This window comes from Geotrypetes seraphini, chromosome 14 (assembly GCF_902459505.1).
Source record: "Geotrypetes seraphini chromosome 14, aGeoSer1.1, whole genome shotgun sequence".
NCBI classification, from domain to species: domain Eukaryota; kingdom Metazoa; phylum Chordata; class Amphibia; order Gymnophiona; family Dermophiidae; genus Geotrypetes; species Geotrypetes seraphini.
Window position 1 is genome coordinate 5788979 of NC_047097.1, and position 20808 is coordinate 5809786.

The following is a 20808-nucleotide window of genomic DNA, read 5'->3' on the forward strand; positions in this document are numbered from 1 at the left end:
TTTCATTTGCATGCAGAATCTATTGTGAATCAGTCGCTCGGCAAAACTCGGCCAAGAATCGCCCAACAACGATCCAGATTGGCGAGTTTAGTGAATCGGGGCCTTGGCTGCGCTGGGTTACACTATTGGGCTTTCTAAAAGGGGCTCTTAGTGTGCTTACCATTAGGACGAAACGTTTCAGAGGATGCGACAGCGCAGTCTGGGAAATGGAGATATATATAAATAAAGAGATGGTACACTACAAGTATGAAAACAAACTAGCTTTACTGAAATACAGTACCCCTGTACTGTATCACTCAAGGTGAACTTTTTGTCAGATCAGCCACTGGAGAGGGAAAGGCTTGCAGCTCCAGAATGGCAATAGAAGACAAAGATGTTGATGCAAGTGGGCATGATCAACCTCTGGTGCATGAGTTGAGACTGACAGGTCAACTTCTGACACATCAGCCTCTGGAGAGGGACAGGCGTGCAGCTCCAGAACAACAGTATCTGTAGAAGATAGAGATGTCAGCGCTGTTAGGTCAACTTCAGCCTGATCAGTCTCTAGCACATTAAGTCGAGGCTGGCAAGTTGACCTCAGTCACCTCAACCTCTGGCACGTGAGTCTTGTGACTGGACTGAAAAAACTGTCAGCCTTGTCTGCTTGGTTTTCCTTCTTAAATTCTTAAGTGTCTCAGTGTAAGGGGCAAATGCAGAGCTTGTCAAGACGCTTGAATTTTAAACTGTGCTCCAGCACGGGATCACATTCCTCCATGTCACTGAACAGTTTTTCTAATATTGATGCCCATTCTGCTATTTTTGCCAATGTGAGAGGCATGATTTTTGGAATGTTTTGATGCCTCGCCATCATCACTGTCCGATGCCTTGTCACACCATCTCATCCAGATCTTCATTGCTGGGCTCTTAACACACTTCTAAAATTTCTTCCACATGTTCATGTGTCCTCAAAGCTTTCTCTGCTGATTTTTCTAGTACAGCACAATGGTTTCCACATTTCTATTTGTATTCTCTGCAACACCTTCAAAGCCCTCAAAGTTTGTTACCCAGGTCTGGCCAAACTTTTTTTCAACAATTGTTCAAAGTAGCCTATATGCCATCCCAGACTATGCCAACATAAGTCTATTACACTGTGTATTGTCACCATCTTCTAGTAATCAAATATGGTGGTTTCCTGTCAGTATCTACAGCTTCACAGGCTTTGCTATACAGCACTGTGTGTATCTGGTAGCACTATAGAAATAAATTATTGTACAGCTCTCAGATATAGTGGCTCTTGAAAGCCTTTATTATTCCTTGATCAAGGTGCTGGATGAGGGATGTTGTGTTAGAAGCATGAAGAGAACTTCAACATCCAGGTGTGCATTTTCCAGGTCTTGCCAACAGTGTACTGCTGCATTATCCAAAATCAACAATACCTAAAATGCAAGATTTTGATGGTGGAGATAATGTTCAATTTCTGGAACGAAACACTTGTTGAACCAATGCCAGAATAATGCGGACATCAACCAAGCTTTGTAGTTACCGGATGCTAAGGTCCACCTTGGGGATTAATACCCAAGAAAAGGATCTGGGTGTCATCGTAGATAATACGATGAAATCTTCCGCCCAAGGTATAGTGGCAGCGGCCAAAAAAGCAAACAGATGCTAGCAATTACTAAAAAAGGGATGGTTAACAAGACTAAGAATGTTATAATGCCCCTCTAACACTCCATGGTACGACCTCATCTGGAGTATTGCGTTCAATTCTGGTCTCCTTATCTCAAGAAAGATATAGTGGTGCTAGAAAAGGTTCAAAGAAGAGCGACCAAGATGGTAAAGGGGATGGAACTCCTCTCCTATGAGGAAAGACTAAAACGGTTAGGGCTCTTCAGCTTGGAAAAAAGACGGCTGAGGGGAGATATGATTGAAATCTACAAAATCCTGAGTGGAGTAGAATGGGTACAAGTGGATCGATTTTTCACTGCGTCAAAAATTACAAAGACTAGGGGACACTCGAAGTTACAGGGAAATACTTTTAAAACCAATAGGAGGAAATTTTTTTTCACTCGGAGAATAGTTAAGCTCTGGAAACATTGCCAGAGGATGTGGTAAGAACAAATAACGTAGCTGGTTTTAAGAAAGGTTTGGACAAGTTCCTGGAGAAAAAGTCCATAGTCTGTTATTGAGAAAGACATGGGGGAAGCCACTGCTTGCCCTGTATCAGTAACATGGAATATTGCTACTCTTTCAGTTTTGGCCAGGTACTAGTGACCTGGATTGGCCACCGTGAGAACAGGCTACTGGGCTTGATGGACCATTGGTCTGACCCAGTAAGGCTATTCTTTTGTTCTTATGTGCCATCTGCAGTGAACTGTGTGGTGTGTAATTTGTTATAGTGTATTTTTTAAGTGTTTTGTATGATAAATGTAAATCTTTTATTTTGTATGTTAATGTGTAACTCGCCCTGGATAAAGGCGGGTGAGAAATAAACAAACAAACTGGCATACAGTTCAGGATCTTTAAGTGCACAAAGATTTTGGCCTCTGTGGACTATAAAAGAGGTTTGCATTTGAAATTACCCTTGGCATTGGCACACAGTAGCAGAGTGAAGCGATCTTTAAACGACTTGAATCCTGAAGATTTTGCTACCATTTTCATTATATATGTTCATTTTCCAGTCTTCTTATGAAACAAGCCAGTCTTATCCACATTGAAGACCTATTCTGGCACATACCCCTTTTCTTCAAGTACTCGGCAGGTAAGTTTTAAATTCTTCAGCAGCTTCATTGTCAGCTGAACCTGCCTCCTCGGAAAGGCTTACTATTTTAGTACACATCATTTTTTTTAAACGCACTAGCCAACCTGAACTTGCAGAAAAGGGTTTCACGTTTTCCTACCCCTGGGTGATGTCTGTAAAATGTCTCTGGTTTTCATCCTGACAACAATGCTGTCCAGTGTACTTTTTCTCTTTCACCAACTGCGCTATCCACAAATTTATAGCACTTATGAGGGAGAAGTTGAAAACATTGTTTTCTCATTAACTTGATTTTATTTTTAGGATAGTTATATATAAGGTTATAACTATTATGAAGGTGATTTAGCCTATTTTATTTTTCTGTTTTTTAAATGTTGACAGTTTTTTTTGTTTGTTTTAAACTTTAGCCGTTATATTTTATAAACCATTTGAATTATGTGATCAGTAAAATGGTATATAAATGTGAATAAATTAAAAGTAATTTTGGCATTCCCTCACTGTGTATATTAAATGCTCAAAAGCATTTGATTCTAGAAAGATGGAAGAGGGCTACTATAATTCAAAGACTTACCTGAGTGGATACTTGATAAGCTACATATGCGTTCATACCCTCCCCTGTGGGGAAAATGAGAGAAAAACAAGATAAGTCCTGTCAGTATGTACAGTATATAGAGATCAACATGTAGAGATAGGAGCAAACTTTTTTAAAATGGTGTTACTATAGGGGTAATTTTATAAAAACATTTTTGTTTTGTACACATGCACAACCCCCCCCTCTCCCCCAGATATAAAAGTTATATAGGGATCTATTTATTAAACATTTTTTTTTTGCAAAGACACAAACACACACCTTAGTAAATAGGTCTCATAGTTCGTTATGTAACAGTTGCACAATAGCAAGAGAAGAGAAAAATAAATTCCCTCACAAAACTTCCCTAATGAGATCTTAGAAATATACTGCCAGGTTAGCTGGGACACTGGTTTGTGAATTAATTTACAAATTGCAAAAACTGGCCAAGGGGTCATGTGTTTTTATAGTACCTGTGACATCTCTATATAGCAGGGTCTCTCTCAAACAGTGTGCCATGTCACTGTGGTGGGCCCTGAAGATATTCCTGGTGTGCCACGAGAGATTTCAGAATTTGATTTGAATTTTAAAAAATTACCTTCATAAATATACACTAGAATAGATGACATGCATAAGCAAAAGCTTGTCAATGTTGAGTGTCTCTCCGCGTAAGGATACAACCACCCATACAACCATCATTTTTTGATGTGATTGGTCCTTGAAAACTAATGGCAAGTAATTTGATTTTTTTATGCAGTATGAGTAGTTATCCTAACTTGAACAGCAAATCAATCAAAGCTTTGTTACTATTTGGATCTTATCTTTGCGAACTTGGATTTTCAACACTAATAGAAATTAAATTTAAAAAAAAAAATAAAAATGAACAACTGCAGATGGTGTTTGATGAAATGTGTGTTTGTTGACTACTGGGCCACGTTTTGAGTTCATTTGCACTCATAAACAAGCACATCTACTTCAGTTTCACTGTTGTTACAATTACCCATACATAGGGGTCCTTTAACTAAGGCGTGCTAGCCATTTTAGCGCATGTTAAATATTAGCGTGACCTAAACACGTGTCCATTATAGTCTATGGACTCAGCGTTTAGTGCACTCTAAAACGGCTAGCCTTAGTAAAAGGACCCCATAGTTTAAAGAGCTTTAAATAAATAACTCTCAAATTTAATTTTTTGTTGTTTTTGCAATTTTATAATTTCAATTATAATGTGCCACAAAAAACGTTTTCTCTGTTAAGTGTATCAGAGTTAAAAAAAAAGTTTGAGATACACTGCTATGAGAGATATTTGCTGATGTCATTTTGAATGGCAGCTGATGGAGGGGAGAAGAAAGAACTTTCAGCTTGGCCAGTCCCCTCAAGATAATGCCAGCAAAATGCTGGCATTTTCCCCAACATCTTGCACTGTTCACTGCAAACTGCTTTATTTCTATAGTAATGTGCTTTACATGCATTTGCATTTTTTACACCCCCTAAGGTACCTTGGACTGGTGTGCATTATGGAAATATGAACACATGTATTAGGGTGATAACATCTTAATAACTAAACCCTTAGATGGATCTTTCAATATTCACCATGTCCCAAAACCTCATGTTGCAATAAAAGCTTCCTCCTTCTCTGGGTTATTTTTACATAAAAGTCAGAAAAACACTATATGCCCGGACCTTTAACTAAAAATGCTGTTTAGGAAAAAATGACCGCATCACAAATTCTTATTCTCCAGTCTCCAGAGCTGAACATAGTACTTTAAGTGCTTCTACATAAATCTCTGCTAAGACCTCATTATCTCTTTTTTCCTGCTAGTCATTCCTCTGCCTAAGCATTCTTTTGACTTTGGCCACAATCACCTCTCAAGTCCCACTCATTTTTCATGCACAGAAGTATTTTACCTCTTACACTAGATAGCTTCCCTTCAGTTTTTGTGGCCCAAATGCATGACCTTGCATTTATAGCATTAAATCTTAGCTGACAAATTCTAGACTATTCTTTATGTTTCACTTTAAGTCTTCTCAGATAATCCACACCAGAGACGTCTATCTTATTTTGGTATCATCCACAAAGAGGCAAACTTTACTACACAGTCATTCTGCAATAGGGCTTACATTGCAACAGGGTCATCTACATCTGGCATATTGAAATTACCTATTAGTAGTACTTCCCCTTTCATAGTTATCATTGTAAATGTCTTCAATTAAATATTTGTCCACTTGTTCTATCTTTCATGGAGGTCCGTGTTTTAACACCAATGTATATAGAGACTTTTCATTTCTTCTTTTTAAATAAACGCAGTGCGCCATCTCCCAAGTCTTGCAATTGTGTTGCTCTAATATCTTTACCACCACTCCTCCTCGTTTTCTTCCTCCTCTGACTTTCTAAAGAAATTATAGCGCAATTTAACTATATCCCATTCATTGCTCTTCACAAACCATGTCTCCACTGCCACTAAATCCAAATCAGCCTCTTCCATCAGTGTCTCTGGATCCAAAACCTTATCTCACATACTACAGATATTAGTATATACAGCTTTCTAGATGTATACTTCCCCCCTCCCCCCATATTTCTGTAGAGAAGGGTTGTCTAATGTCAGTCCTCGAGGGCCACAATCCAGTCAGGTTTTCAGAATTTCCCCAATGAATTTGCATGAGCTCTATATGTATGCACTGTTTCCATTGCATACAAATAGATCTCATGTATATTTATTTGGGAAATCCTGAAAACCTGACCTGGCGAGGGCAGAGACTAGATGCCCCTGCTGTAGAGGAATTTAACATTACTTCTCTGAGGGATTTTACTTATCTATGGACTTTGTGCATCCATTCCCAATGATCCTAGATTGAAACCCTCTTTACTGATTAACCCCTTCACCTCTTCTTTGATAAATAGACACAAGTCTCTACTCAGTAGCTCTTGGAAAATCATCTTAAACTTCAAGAACATTTCAGCTTCCTGGACCTTATTCATGCACTCATGCATTCATGCCAAGGAGGTGAGCCTCTCTGCTTGAGCCTTTTATTCTGGATAGGCACAACAGACCACTACCTGCACATCTATCTGCCTCACCCTCTCTCCAAGAGTCTAACAAGGATGAGACAAATCAGATAGACAACAGGCTTCATGCCAAAAACTCTCCTTTGTCTGATCTTGGCACCAAGCAGACAGCATACTCTTGAGGACATTGTGTCCAGTTGGTAGATGGATGCATTTGTACTCCTCAGAAGGTAATCAACAACCACCACAACCCTTTTCTTCATATTGGTCTAATCCAACTTCTCTGAAGGGGTTTTGAGCTCCAGCTTCTCCTGTTCCTGGGATGTTCTTTCCTCCTTCACCTCTAGGGCTGAACTAAAGAATTGGTATGAAAGGGAAATTAGAGTTTTGCTCAAAGAGGACAAAGACACAGTCACTAGAATGAACTTTCTTCCCCTCTGCTGGAGGATGAAATGCTTCTCGAGGTTATCGTTGATGTTATTTCTCATTATGCATTCTTCTCAGCTTCACCACCTCCTCTCTGTTCTTCCACTTTTTCTATGAGGGATTCAACCCACAGACATCTTGTACATGAAAACAATCCTTTGCCTTGGATTATGTTTGCTGTCTGGACAGAGGCAGAAGTTGTAATTGGGGGGAGGAGAGGGAATGACATGGTGACATGGTGTTTCCCAGCCATTGTTCAGTTGTAGATTACCATCTCTTCAAAGAAAAAACAACCGACTAAAGTTCCTATCTTTTGCTCAGCTGCCCTGTAAGTCTTGTTTTGTATGATTTGTGTAAAAGTACCCAGAAATATAATTGTTCTCTTTTTTTTTTAATAAAAGGAAATAAACTAAAATTTGACCAGATAATATTCCCTTCCAACCAACACTTCTAACTAATTTAGTTCAGCTGACAAGTGGGTCTATACAGCAAGATGGGGTGGGGAAGGGAGAATAAACATTTCAGAAGTGCTGAGAATTTAGAGTATAAATTAGGTTACCTCCTCCTTTGAACTGGGATGTTAAAAAAGGGAGGTGCCTTAGAGCAAGCAGATATGCATTTTAAAAAATTCTTCTAATAAAGTAACAGAAAATAATCCCACAGCTAACAGCAATATAATATTGAAAAACAATATTTTTAAACATTTCAACAGCCAGTAACAAATTACCTCAAGTTATGTGTTTCTCAGGAATATTTTTCATAGTTTAGTATCTTTATTGAATATAAGAATTGTCACTGCTGGGTCAGACCAGTGGTCCATCGTGCCCAGCAGTCCGCTCACGCGGCGGCCCTTAGGTCAAAGACCTGTGTCCTAACTGAGACTAGCCTTACCTGCGTATGTTCTGGTTCAGCAGGAACTTGTCTAACTTTGTCTTGAATCTCTGGAGGGCGTTTTCCCCTATAACAGCCTCTGGAAGAGTGTTCTAGTTTTCTACCACTCTCTGGGTGAAGAAGAACTTCCTTACATTTATACGGAATATATTCCCTTTTAACTTTAGAGAGTGCCCTCTCGTTCTCTCTACCTTGGAGAGGGTGAACAACCTGTCTTTATCTACCTTCTGTGATATGTATTATCTTCTGTTATATGTATTATCTTCTGTGATATGTATTATCTTCTGTGATATGTATTATCTTCTGTGAAATTGAAGTACCATTATCCTTTACTGTTCCTGTAACTTACCCTTATCCTGAAATGTAATTCTACTGGAACTGCCCAGATAATTTCTATATTGTAATCCGCCTAGAACCGCAAGGCACAGGCGGAATAGAAATCCGTAATGTAATGTAATGTAATGTAATGTACTAAGTCTATTCCCTTCATTATCTTGAATGTTTCGATCATGTCCCTTCTCAGTCTCCTCTTTTCAAGAAAGAAGAGGCCCAGTTTCTCTAATCTCTCACTGTACAGCAACTCCTCCAGCCCCTTAACCATTTTAGTTGCTCTTCTCTGGACCCTTTCAAGTAGTACCATGTCCTTCTTCATGTGCGGCGACCAGTGCTGGATGCAGTATTCCAGGTGAGGGCGTACCATGGCTTGGTACAGCGGCATGATAACCTTCTCTGATCTGTTCTTGATCCCCTTCTTGATCACTCCTAGCATTCCGTTTGCCCTTTTCGTCGCCACCACACATTGCACGGACAGCTTCATTGACTTGTCGACCAGTACTTCCAAGTCTCTTTCCTGGGGGGTCTCTCCAAGTACTGCACTGGACATCCTGTATTTGTGTATAAGATTTTTGTTACTGACATGCATCACCTTATACTTCAGGTTAAACCTCATTTGCCATGTCAAGGCCCATTTCTCAAGCGTGTTTATGTCACGCTGCAGGTCTAAAAACACACTCAAGAAATGGGCAGCGACAGGGCAAATGAAGTTTAACTTGGATAAGTGTAAGGTGATGCATATCAGTAACAAAAATCTTATATATGAATACAGATGTCCGGTGAAGTACTTGGAGACCCCCCCCAGAAAAGCTTTTATCATCACATTAAAAATTTGTGCCAAAAACTGCACTCTGAATCTTTATTACATTGCTTTTTAACACTTTCATCAAATAATATACAATGTTTTCCCTCCTACCCCTTCCACAACCCCCTTGGGGTTGTATTTTTTTTTTTTTTTGGGGGGGGGGGTTAAGTCTTAGGAATGCTGTGAAGAATTTATATATCATGGAAACACATTTTTGGTATTTTGTATGTAAAAAAAAAAATAAAAAAAGACAATACCAGAAGCTGTTATAACTTTTGGTGTTTCTGCATGCAGCATCCTGCACCACTGCCGCCATTCCATCATCCCCTGCTATTACAGATTTAATAAAAAGAGGCATGGCATTCCTAAACAACCACTCACCAATTTTTTCAGGATCAGTGACTCTGATTAACAATTCAAACTGATCTTCCTGTTCCTCCTCTTCCAACTATAAAGAAAGAGGAGACATGAACAATTTCACTTGTGCAAATAGTTTAGTTTAGGATAGAAAGATACCAAAAGGCACAGAACCAGAAAATGTATACTCTTAGGTTCATCCACCACTTTCCCTATTGTAACAGTGTTTAAATCAGTTGTTTCCAAATTTCTGGGGTTTGGAAATATAATAATTATAACAACTAGTGCTTTTAAGCCCGTTACATTAACAGGTGCTAGAATAGATGTGTAGAATTTTAGCACAATGTGTGTGGGGGGTGAGGTTATTAATCTAAAAATAAAATCATTCATCACCTTTGTTTGGTGATTTTATCTTTCTAGTTTCTCAGTCCCTGACTCTGGGGTTCATAGACAACGGCGCGAAAGACAAAGGTGCGCCCGGACAATTGAGTGCAGCGCGCGCCACCGTGCCGCTCTAAATTACAGTTTTTAGGGGCTCCGACGGGGGGTTTTGTTGGGGAACCCCCCCAGTTTACTTAATAGACATCGCGCCAGCGTTATGGGGGGTTGTGACCCTCCACATTTTACTGTAAACTGAACTTTTTCCCTAAAAACAGGGAAAAAGTGAAGTTTTCAGTAAAATGGGGGGGGTTACAACCCCCCACAACACCCCCACAATGCGGCGCGATGTCTAAGTAAAGTGGGGGGGTTCCCCCCCACGCCCCCCCCCGTCAGAGCGCTAAAAACAGTAATTTAGAGCGGTGCAGCGGCGTGCGCTGCGCTCAATTGTCTGGGCACGCCTTTGTCCCGGCGCGCTTTTGACCTGACACCGACTCTGGTGCTGCTTCTCTATACATGCAGCACATTTCTGTGCTGTCAACTTTGGCCTCCTCTCTGCTCATTATTTCTTTTTTTTCTCCTCCTTCACTTCCTGCTCTTTACCAATATTTTGCATTAAACTTTCTTCCATTTTTCTTCCTCCATCTCAAATCTATCTAGTTTTCATCTATTCCATTCCCTTCTCCTCCATTTTATGTGCACTCTCTCTCTTTTCTTACCTTCCCCTCTTCTCCATGAGCATCATCTCCTCTATTCCAGCATCTTTTCATGCACTTCTGACTCTTCAACCCCACCCCATCCACGTACTCTGTCTCTCCTACCTGTCCTCCAAATGCCTGCTTCTCCACGCTGCTCAGTGGTTAAATTGCACTGTCTCAGTTTAGTTTTCAGCCCATGGCGCCATGGAGCGTTTGGAGTTGGGCCTCGCCCATTCTCGGCTGCCATTGGACAGCGTGCTCTGCGCGACACTCCAGGTTGGCCTTCTATTGGTCGCGGCTGCTGCCTGTTTTTTTCAAGCCTTCCATGCGCCTATATTGTACTGCGCATGCGGAGGCACGGCGCTAAGGGTTTTATTAGTATAGATAATTTATTTATAACCTGCAACACCTTAACAGTTCAGAGTGGTTTACAACAAAGAGAATCTGCCAGACATAGATGAAATACAAATGGAATTATATAACTTGCATGGTTGAGGTTTTTTTTACCCCAAATTGTCATACGAAAAAGATTTCACAGGTTTCCTTAAACAGTTAGTAAGGGAAAGAATTCACAAATAGAGGTTTCTCAAACAAATTTGTCATACAAATAAGATTTCATACAGTGAAGCTTATTGCAGATATCCCTTTAATAAAGGGGGGGGGGGGTTATTTGCTAAATGGTCATATTGCTTCTATTTTTATTGTTTTGTGGACTCCTGATGAAGGCTTCTGCCAAAACACTGCCTACGTTGAGTTCCAGATCTGTGTATTTTTACAATAAAAAGCTGTTAAACTTGAATCCCATATTTGTTTGCCTAGTGTTCCTCCACTGTACTTTGATGCTGTTTGCTGTGCTTTGTGGGATTCTTTTGGTTTTTTACTTTGCTTTTGGAGAGTAATTCCATAAAATCGTTATTCATTAGTTTATTATAGTTTTAGTTATGCAGACGACATCACCATTCTCATACCTTTTGATCAACCTAAAATCACCATAATAGACACACTACACCGAACACTAGAAACAGTAGTGACTTGGATAGAAGATCACAAACTGAAACTCAATCCAGACAAAACAAAATTCATCCTCCTCAAAAATAACAAAACCCCAACTATAACCAACATAGAAACCAACTCACACTGGCTCTCAATCCAGGAAAGAATACTATTCAAATTCTACTGCATACTGTTTAAAACTATAAACAGAGACAGTCCAACCTACTTGAACAACTGACTCATCCAAACTACTTCAACCAGACATAGAAAAAAAAACCCAAAAAAAACACCCCCCCCATTCACCCACCCTCCAATCAAAGAAGTTAAAGGGAAAAAAACTTTACAACAGCCTCTTAGCCACTCAAGCAACAAAACTAGATAACCAAATCTCCAATCTACTGATGGCAACCACAGACTATAAGATAATCAGAAAAGAAATAAAAACCATACTCTTCAAGAAATCACTGAAAAAGTCTTAACATCTCGAATACTTTCCCTCTTCCAGATCCCCTGATACTACCTGATCCATTCTTTACCTTCTCTAGACACGACCAATGATCCTCTTTTGTAACACACGTAGTATAAATCTTTTGTAATCTGTCTTGAACTGCAAGGTAATGGCGGAATAGAAATCTCTAATGTAATGTAATGTTTTATGTCAGATATGTTATTACTGTTCTTATTCATTCTATATACTCTAAAACTTTGGTTGAATTAAATGGTATATAAAGTTAATAAACCAAATCAAACCACATCAGACTCTCACCTCTTCATAACTCTTCTGCTGTGATTTTGAAGATGAGCTCACTGGAGCAACAAGGAGTGGGGTGGTCTTGGACACATTAGTTGATTCCTTTTTCTGGTTGTTTTGTGTGTGGTCAACAGATAACTCTACAGTGGATTCTGTAAAAACAAACAAACACAGAAACACCCAAAAAGAGGAAAACAAATTAGGATATTTAGTCCACAATATTTGAGAAAATCAACAGGAAAATGAAACTCAAATGAAATAATCATACAACAATAGAGAAAGCGGCAATATTCTGCTTTACATAAAGCTGGTGGAGCAAGTTATACATCATTTGTTAAAAAGGCTCCTCCTTCTCTTGATTCAATTAAACTTTAACAGCTGTTTGGGTTCAAAAAAACAGAAAGTTCTTAGTCTGATAAGTGACAAAACATTTTGCTGGAAATTTTAACAAAAAAGTTCCACCCAAGGCTAGGATTCTTGGCCTTAATGCCAAAAGTTTCTTTCTCTGCCTCTGGGATTTTTGAGCCATTATCAGGAAATATATGAATTTTTGCCCCACAAAACTGATCATTTAAATGCTGAAAATACAAATGCAAAATATATTCCCTGTCACTTTCCAAAGCTAATGTAACTAACAGGGTTCTCCTGTCAGATACCACCTCCAATGAGCTTTCCAAGAAGGTTGTTAAATCCACATCCACCGCTTCATCTCCTTGTATCTCATTAGGGGTAGAAGCACCCACAGGGCTTTTTAACTGTACGTAATTAACTCTAACTATAGGAGGTAAATTATCAGATGGAATACACAATATTTCTTTAAAATATTTTCTAACCATCTTAATAGGAGATATCACAGGAGATTTAGGAAAACTCAAGTCTCAGATTATTCTTCCTTAGCTGCTTTTCAAAGCTCTCCATTTTCCTAGCCATATAAGTTCTTTCTTTTAGCAATGCAAATTCTGTTTGTTTCATTTCAGAGAGCTTTGTTTCCTGTTTCTCTACTTTTTCTTTTAGTTGAGCAATATCCAAGCCCTGTTGCTTAACTTCGGAAAAGACAGTCACATAATCAGTAGATAATGCAGAAAAAGTTAATTTGAAATTGGCATCCATAACAGATATAGCTTGCCATAGTGCCTCCATGTCAACTTTTGCAGGTTTCTCCAACACACCAAATTGTATGGTGGTCCCTCTTGAAGCACCTCTCACCTCGTGCGGGGTGTTTGCTGAACTTTTCCCTGCTCTCCCTCTACAATCGGGGCCCGAGCTGAGAAGCAAAGATTCCGCTCGGGATGCCAACGCCTCCAGCTCTCCTTCCGGGTTGGGGTGGTATTATCTGCTGCTCAGGGCTCAATAACGCCCTTTTCGCAAGCACAGGTTCACCCGATGAAGCTGGGCTCTCCCCCAAGATAGGTTGTGCAGATTCACCTGATCAGGAAATCGCCTCATCTATCATTGTCTGGATTAACTACTACTGGTTTATCATTGCTGGAGGGTCAACACAGGGTGTTACCTTTCTCTTCCCCATATCCTCAGGTAGGGGAAGGCTGCTCCGCGGTTCCATCACGGCTCTTTGATTTTCCCTCTAGAGAATCTTTCATAATTATTATATCTTAACATTGGGTGACATGGTTCAATCAATATCTCTTGTAGAAAATCCAAAATCATTTCAGTAATCATCCCAAGAAGGGAAAACAGTCTTACAAGACTGGGAAGTATTTTATTTATTCTTTCAGTGTATTCACCTTTTACCTTCCTCTTCTAAATATTACTCCCCCCCCCCGAAACAAGGGATGCAAAGAGATTTATACAAAAGCAAGCTCAGTCTTTGGAGGTATTCTAATCCAAGCTAAAAGTCTACTTCTTCAAAGCTGTGTTTAGATCCTAACCCTACCAACTTGTAAAAGCACCATAATTGTGGTCATCCCCCCTTGTAGTCCACTACCCTCTCTTCCTCTTCAGCCCTGGTATTTCCTGGCATGAGCTGAGAACACCATTTCTGTCATTAGATTGTAAGCACTTTCGAGCAGTGACCATCTCTTGTATGTTTAATGTACAGCTGTGTGTGTGTCTGGTACCGCTATAGCAATAAATAGTTGTAGTAGTAACATGTGTATGTTATTGTTATTTTGATGCTTTGTTTTTTAATTTATTTATATCAGTAAGCCATCATATTTGTAGATAGGTGACTTAAGAAAATTTTAAATAAATTACATGTCATAAGAATAGCCTTACTGGGTCAGACCAATGATCCATCAAGCACATTAGCCCATCCTCCCAGTGGCCAATCCAGGTCACCAGTACCTGATCAAAATCTCAAAAAAGTAGCAACATTCCATGCTACCAATCCAGGTCAAACAGTGGCTTCCTCCATGTCTCTCTCAATAACAGACTATGAACTTTTCCTCCAGGAAATTGTCCAAACATGTCTTAAAACCAGTTATGCTATCCGCTCTTAATACAACCTTTGGCAATGCGTTCCAGAGCTTAACTATTTTCCAAGTGAAAAAATATTTCCTCCTATTGGTTTAAAAGTATTTCCCTGTAACTTCATTGAATGTCCCCTAGTCCTTGCAATTTTTTACAGTGTGAAAAATCGATCCATTTGCACCTGTTCTACTCCACTTAGGATTTTGTAGACTTCAATCATATCTCCCCCTCAGCCGTCTCTTTTCCAAGCCGAAGAGCCCTAACTTTTTCAGTCTTTCCTCATACGAGAGGAGTTCCATCCCCTTTATCATCTTGGTTGCGCTTCTTTGAACCTTTTCTAGTGCCTCTATCTATCTATCTATATCTTTCTTGAGATAAGGAGACCAGAATTGAATGCAAGACTCCAGGTGAGGTCGCACCATTGAGCGATACAGAGGCATTATAACATTCTTAGTCTTGTTAACCATCCCTAGCATATTGTTTGCTTTTTTGGCTGCCACTGCACATTGGGCAGAAGGTTTCATTATATTGTCTACATTGATACCCAAATCCTTTTCGGGTGCTAACCCCCAAGGTGGACCCTAGCATCCGGTTAACTGATTTGGGCTATTGTTCCCAGTGTGCAAAACTTTGCATTTGTCCACATTAAATTTCATCTGCCACTTCCATTTCCTAAGGTCTGCCTGCAATTTTTCACAATCTGCATGCATTTTAACAACTTTGAACAGTTTAGTATCATCTGCAAATGTAATCACCTCTCTCATCATTCCAATTTCCTGATCATTTATAAATAAGTTAAATAGCACCTGTCCCAGTACAGATCCCTGCAGCACTCCACCATTTACTCTCCTCCATTGAGAAAAATTCCTAATCCACAGCTGTACTTTGCCACTTATCCCATAACTCTTTAATTTTCTCAGGTGCCTCTCATGAGGAATTTTGTCAAAAGCCTACTGAAAATCAAGATACACTACATCAATCATCTTACCTTTATCCACATCTTCAAAGAAGTCAAGCAAATTTGTGAGGCAAGATCTCTCTCGGCTGAACCCATGCTGACTCTGTCCCATTAACTAAATTTCTTCCCCCAACTCTGAAAGCTTTAGAAAAAATTTTTCATGGCATCAACATTAAAGGCTCTAAACTTGAACCCATCCCTCCATTTTTTCTGAAACGTCATTTCACTGTCTTCGGGCCTTATATTTTACAAATTATTCAAGCTAGTCTGTTTACAGCTAGAATTCCTCTTGATTGGAAACATTCTATCACATTTCCAATCATCAAAGACCCTAAAAATAATTTCGACAATTGTTCCAATTACAGACCAATAGCAAATCTCCCTTTTCTGTGTAAATTAACGGAAAAAATCGTATTTCAACAACTGACTGATTTCGTCGACAAAACACACGTACTTCATCCGAATCAAACCGGTTTTCGCATAAACCATTCCACAGAGTACTCTTTACTCGGTCTCACAACATCCATAAATTACTATCTTGATCACCACAAATCCGTTCTTCTTGTCTCATTAGATCTCGCTTCAGCATTTGACACAATTGACCATCACCTTTTACTACAACGTCTTTTTTCTATAGGTATAGCTGACCAAGCCTTCGAATGGTTTCAATCCTATTTTTCTGATCGAGCCGTAACAGTTCAATTTAATAATTCAAAATCAAAACCCTTTCATTCAAACTTTGGTATCCCTCAAGGTTCCATCTTATCTCCACTATTATTTAATATCTATCTGTCCCCACTCCTGACTCTCTGCCAATCGATTGGGTTCACAGTATATGCTTACGCCGATGATCTCCAACTATTGCACCCAATCGAACCAACTAATCATTCCGAGATTCAGCTAATCAATAATAAATTAAGCAAAGTTCACGATTGGTTAAATTCTAACAAGCTTTCATTAAGCATCTCAAAAACTAATACTCTTCTATTCCCCGGTAAAGAGGGAGCTCAATTAATCTCTCCAATTATTATCGATAATACACCACTCATAACAACCTCAACTATAAAAATCTTAGGGGTCCTTATAGACAATAAGCTTACTTTCCGTCCACAAATAAGTGCTCTGGTTAAAAACTGTTTTTACAAACTAAGAATGATTCGATCATTGGCCCCTCTTCTTGACACCAGTTCTCTCAACATTTTGATTCACTCACTCATAATTTCAAAAATAGACTATTGCAATTCGCTTTTAAAAGGTATATATCACAAAGACTTGAAACGTCTGCAGCTAATTCAAAATACGGCCATCAAGATAATTTCCAGAGCAACAAAGTACGACCATGTTACCCCTCTGCTAAAAGACGCCCACTGGTTACCAATTTCACATAGGATAACGTATAAAATAGCCCTTTTGACATTCAAAACTATGCAGACTAATTCCCCAGCCTTCATAGATAGAGTATTGATTCCCTATGATCCACCGAGATCTTTAAGATCCATATCCCAATCTAATCTTATTATCCCCTCCTTAAAAATAATTGGCACACGCCGAACCTCCATTTTCTCTATAACAGCTCCTATGATTTGGAACGCTCTTCCGCTTTATTTAAAAACGGAAAAAACTTTAAAAACGTTCAAAAGTAACTTAAAATGTTTCCTTTTTAAAGATGCTTTTAACTGAAGTTTTATTATTCTTTTTACTCCTGCCCTTTTGTCTTTACCTTAAATGTCTCTCTCATTTACTATAGCAATTGTATTTCTTCCCTCTTTCCTTCATGTGTCTTCTGTTTGTTCGTCCTTAATAACCTAGTTTGTGTCGTAGTTTATCTTATAGTTCTTTTTTGAAAGTATGTTTTAATTGTAACTCTGTTTGTTGAAATGTCATTTTATGCTTTGTACAACGCTTTGCAGAATCGATAAAGCGTTTAATCAAAAAACTAATTAAACAATAAACAATAAACAGTCTGTCTACGTGTTCCACAATCTTGTTTTTTATAATTGTTTCCACCATATTGCCTGGCACTGAAGTCAGGCTTACTAGTCTGTAACTTCCTGGATCTCCCCTGGAACCCTTTTAAAAAATCAGCATAACATTGGTCACCCTCCAATCTTCAGCTACTTCAGACAATTTTAGCAAAAGGATACAGATCACTAACAGCAGGTCAGCAATTGCATGTTTGAGTTATTTTAGTACCCTGGGATGTATACCATCTGGTCAAGGTGATTTATCATTTTTTAACTTGACGATTTGGCTTAGTGCATCTTCCAGATTCACTAAGATTTCTTTCAGTTCATCATCACCACCCTTGTAAACCATTTCCGGTTCAGGTAGATCTCTTACATCTTCTTTTGTACAGACCGAAGCAAAGAATTCATTCAGTCTCTCCACTATGGCCTTATCCTCCCTGAGCGCTCCTTTTGCTCTTTGATCATCAATCGGTCCCACAGATTCCCTCACAGGTTTTCTGCTTCTGATGTACCTAAAAAAATTATGTGTTTTTGCTTCTTTGTCATGTTTCTCTTTATATTCTTTCTAAGCTTTATCAGTGCTTTGCATCTAACTTGCTAGTGCTTGTGTCTCTTATTTTCTTCATTCAGATCCTTTTTCCATTCTTTAAAGGATTTTTTTTGGCTCTAATAGCCTCTTTCACTTCACCTTGTAACCATGCTAGCTCTCGCTTCCTCTTCTTTCCACATTTGTTAATATGTGGAATAAAAGTAGTACAAACATTAAGGTTTGAAAAAGTGTTTGGAATGGATTACTTTAGAGACATGCTAATTGTTCAGTATTACATTTTATGCAACATTATCCAAGTAGACTTACCTGCAAATAGGTCCCGTTCCTCATCTAAGTGTAGGCCATTCTCTTTGGAAATGATCAAAGGAGGGCATTTGCTCTTCAATTGTGTAGGTTTGCTCTGAAAGGAAAATAAAGGATTTAGTTTTGGTTACAAAGTTCATATACAAAGACTAAATGAAACAAGCCATTTAATTGAATTCCTATGGTTACAAGTCCACTTAACCAAGAAAAAAGTTCAAAGTAACAGAAGAAAAAATATAAAACTTATCAGTGACGCAGCAGAGGAAAGGCCCCAGCAGGGTGAGCAACCCGTTCAGAACGATGCCACTATCGCTTTAGGAAGCTTTAAGAGGTATATCAAGTCTCACCTGGGGAAGGGGGGGTTGGTCCCTCAAATCGGTGAATCTGATTTTATCAGACAACAAATCGATTCACCAAAGTGAATTGGTAAAAATTGGGCAGCACTAATGTGTGCTACTGTTGGACACACCATATTTTTACAAGTGATAGGAAAAGGGGGGGGGGGGGCTTTACTCTCCTCCCTCCTGTGAATAGTTTTCATAGTACTATCAACAGGATCCAAAAATTCTCTTCCTCATTTTTCAACTTCTCTTTCACTCCACTATCCTTCCCCCAATCCTTCTGTGTATAATAATTTTTTTTTATTCTTACCGCTTGCCATCAAGCTCCCTCCAATTCTTCCCCCAGCCTTGAATCCGCTTCTGCCTTTCTCAATTTCTCTTGCTTCTTTTCCCAGCATTTTTCTTGCCTCTTCCTTGCTTTCCCATAGCATCTACTGCATGATCTCACTCTAGCATTTGCCCACTGCTTCTGTTCTTCCCCCTCCTTCAGCATTTACCGTACTCCTTTCCCCAGATACCCTCTTCCCTCAACCCTTTCAACATATCCTCTCCTGCACACACGGGGGGGGGGGGGGGGAATGGCTCACCAGAAGGAAAAATTATGTTCTTACCTGTTAATTTTCTTTCCCTTAGACGCAGCAGATGAATCCAGAGACCAATGGGATAGCCCACATCTACCAGCAGGCGGAGATAGAGAAACTGATTACCAGGTGGTCCTATTGGCTGGCACTCCTCCTGTTTATCCAGTATAGCTCCTTGCCCAAGCATCCGTAACCATCAATAGGCATAGCATATAAAAAAACTTCCTTCCCATAACAAATCTCAAAATGCAATAATACAGAAAACAACCCGCCATAATAACAAACTGCGAAAGTTGCAAAATAGAAAACCGAGACACAATAACCAGAAAGGGTGGGGCTCTGGATTCATCTGCTGCGTCTAAGGGAAAAAAAAATTAACAGGTAAGAACATAATTTTTCCTTCCCTAGCAACAGCAGCAGATGAATCCAGAGACCAATGGGAAGTAGCTTAGCAATCCTCAATCTGGGTGGGAAGCAAACGCTGCCTCCGCAACAACCAAAGCACAAAACACCCCTACCGCAAGCGCCCCCACATCCAAACAGAAATGCAGAGAGAAAGCACTCTCGGAAGACCAAGTAGCCGCGAGACAAATCTCCTCCAAGGAAAAAACCTCTGGGCCGAACCCAAGAAGTAGCCATCGCTCCGGTGGAATGGTCATGAAGTTCTTTCGCCAACCGCTTCCCTGCCAGCAAGCAAGCATAAAGAATGTCCTCCTGGACCCATCGAGCGATGGAGGCTTCGGACGCCGCCATACATTTGAGGCATCCCTTGAAGAATACAAAAAGGAGATATAGACAACTAAAAGTCGTTAGAAACCGAGCTCGCGGAGAATGCAACGTACGTACCAAAAAATGCAGTGAATAAAAGCACTGCTCCCAAGTTCTCCTCCCAGGAAGAAGAAAGGAAAAGTGAGCGTGACATAAAAGAAAGGATGACACCCCCCTAGAAGGAAATAGTGATACCATCCGAACTGATACCCCATATTTCGGAAATCAGAAATAGGAATCCCCACTGAACAAGGCCTGCAACATAGAAAACCGCAGAGCTGAAGCCATGGCAACAAGAAACCCCGTGTTCAACGGCACAGCCCTTCAGAGTCCCAAAAGACAAGGATGACATGAAGCCTTCGGTAAACTGAGAAGAAGTACGTGAAGATTGTACTCCAAACCGTGCTTTCCAAGAGGTGCATGAATATACCGCACTCTGTGTAGGAACTGAACCACATGAAGCTGAGAAGTAAGCGAAGAGCAATATACCTAGCCCTCGTAACAAGCCAAGAATGGCACTAGAAGCTGAAGGGAATTGAACGCTAAGCCCTCGGCAATACACTCGTGCCCAAAAAGGAACTCTGGAGTGGTTCAAACGCTAAGAAGCACCCAAGAAAGGAAAAACCTCCAAAAGGAAGCAGAAGCCACAGGAGAAGACGTCCGTAGCACCTGGATAAAAAAAGAAACAACCTGCTTCGCATAACCCTTACACGTCAGCCAAGATCTTTCCAAAAAGCTAGGTCGTAATACTAAAGTAGTACAAATATCCATGTAGATCGGACCCTAGGCAAGCAAAGCCGGAGATACCAGGAAACTTCTTAGTCCGGCTGTCGAAAGACTCATCAAATCCGCATAGTAAGGATGGCGCCGCCAATCCAGAGATTCTACAAATACTGTGCCCGGAAGGCGAACTAGAGATGGCAAATCCAAGCCATCATCAGCCAGTGGAAAACACTGAAAAGGAGAAGGCAGAGG

General features: G+C 39.8%; 1 protein-coding gene across 1 annotated transcript in view; it reads right to left on the reverse strand.

Annotated features, from left to right (window-relative positions):
* The window catches only part of SNX1 (sorting nexin 1), a 76980-nt gene that overhangs the window by 43637 nt on the left and 12535 nt on the right, over positions 1-20808 (reverse strand). The window contains exons 2-5 of the mRNA XM_033919470.1: positions 18147-18240; positions 11954-12090; positions 9143-9209; positions 3306-3349 (exon numbers count right to left, since the gene is read on the reverse strand). Coding sequence (XP_033775361.1) covers positions 3306-3349; positions 9143-9209; positions 11954-12090; positions 18147-18240 — 342 coding nt within the window. The remainder of the gene's footprint in view (positions 1-3305; positions 3350-9142; positions 9210-11953; positions 12091-18146; positions 18241-20808) is intronic.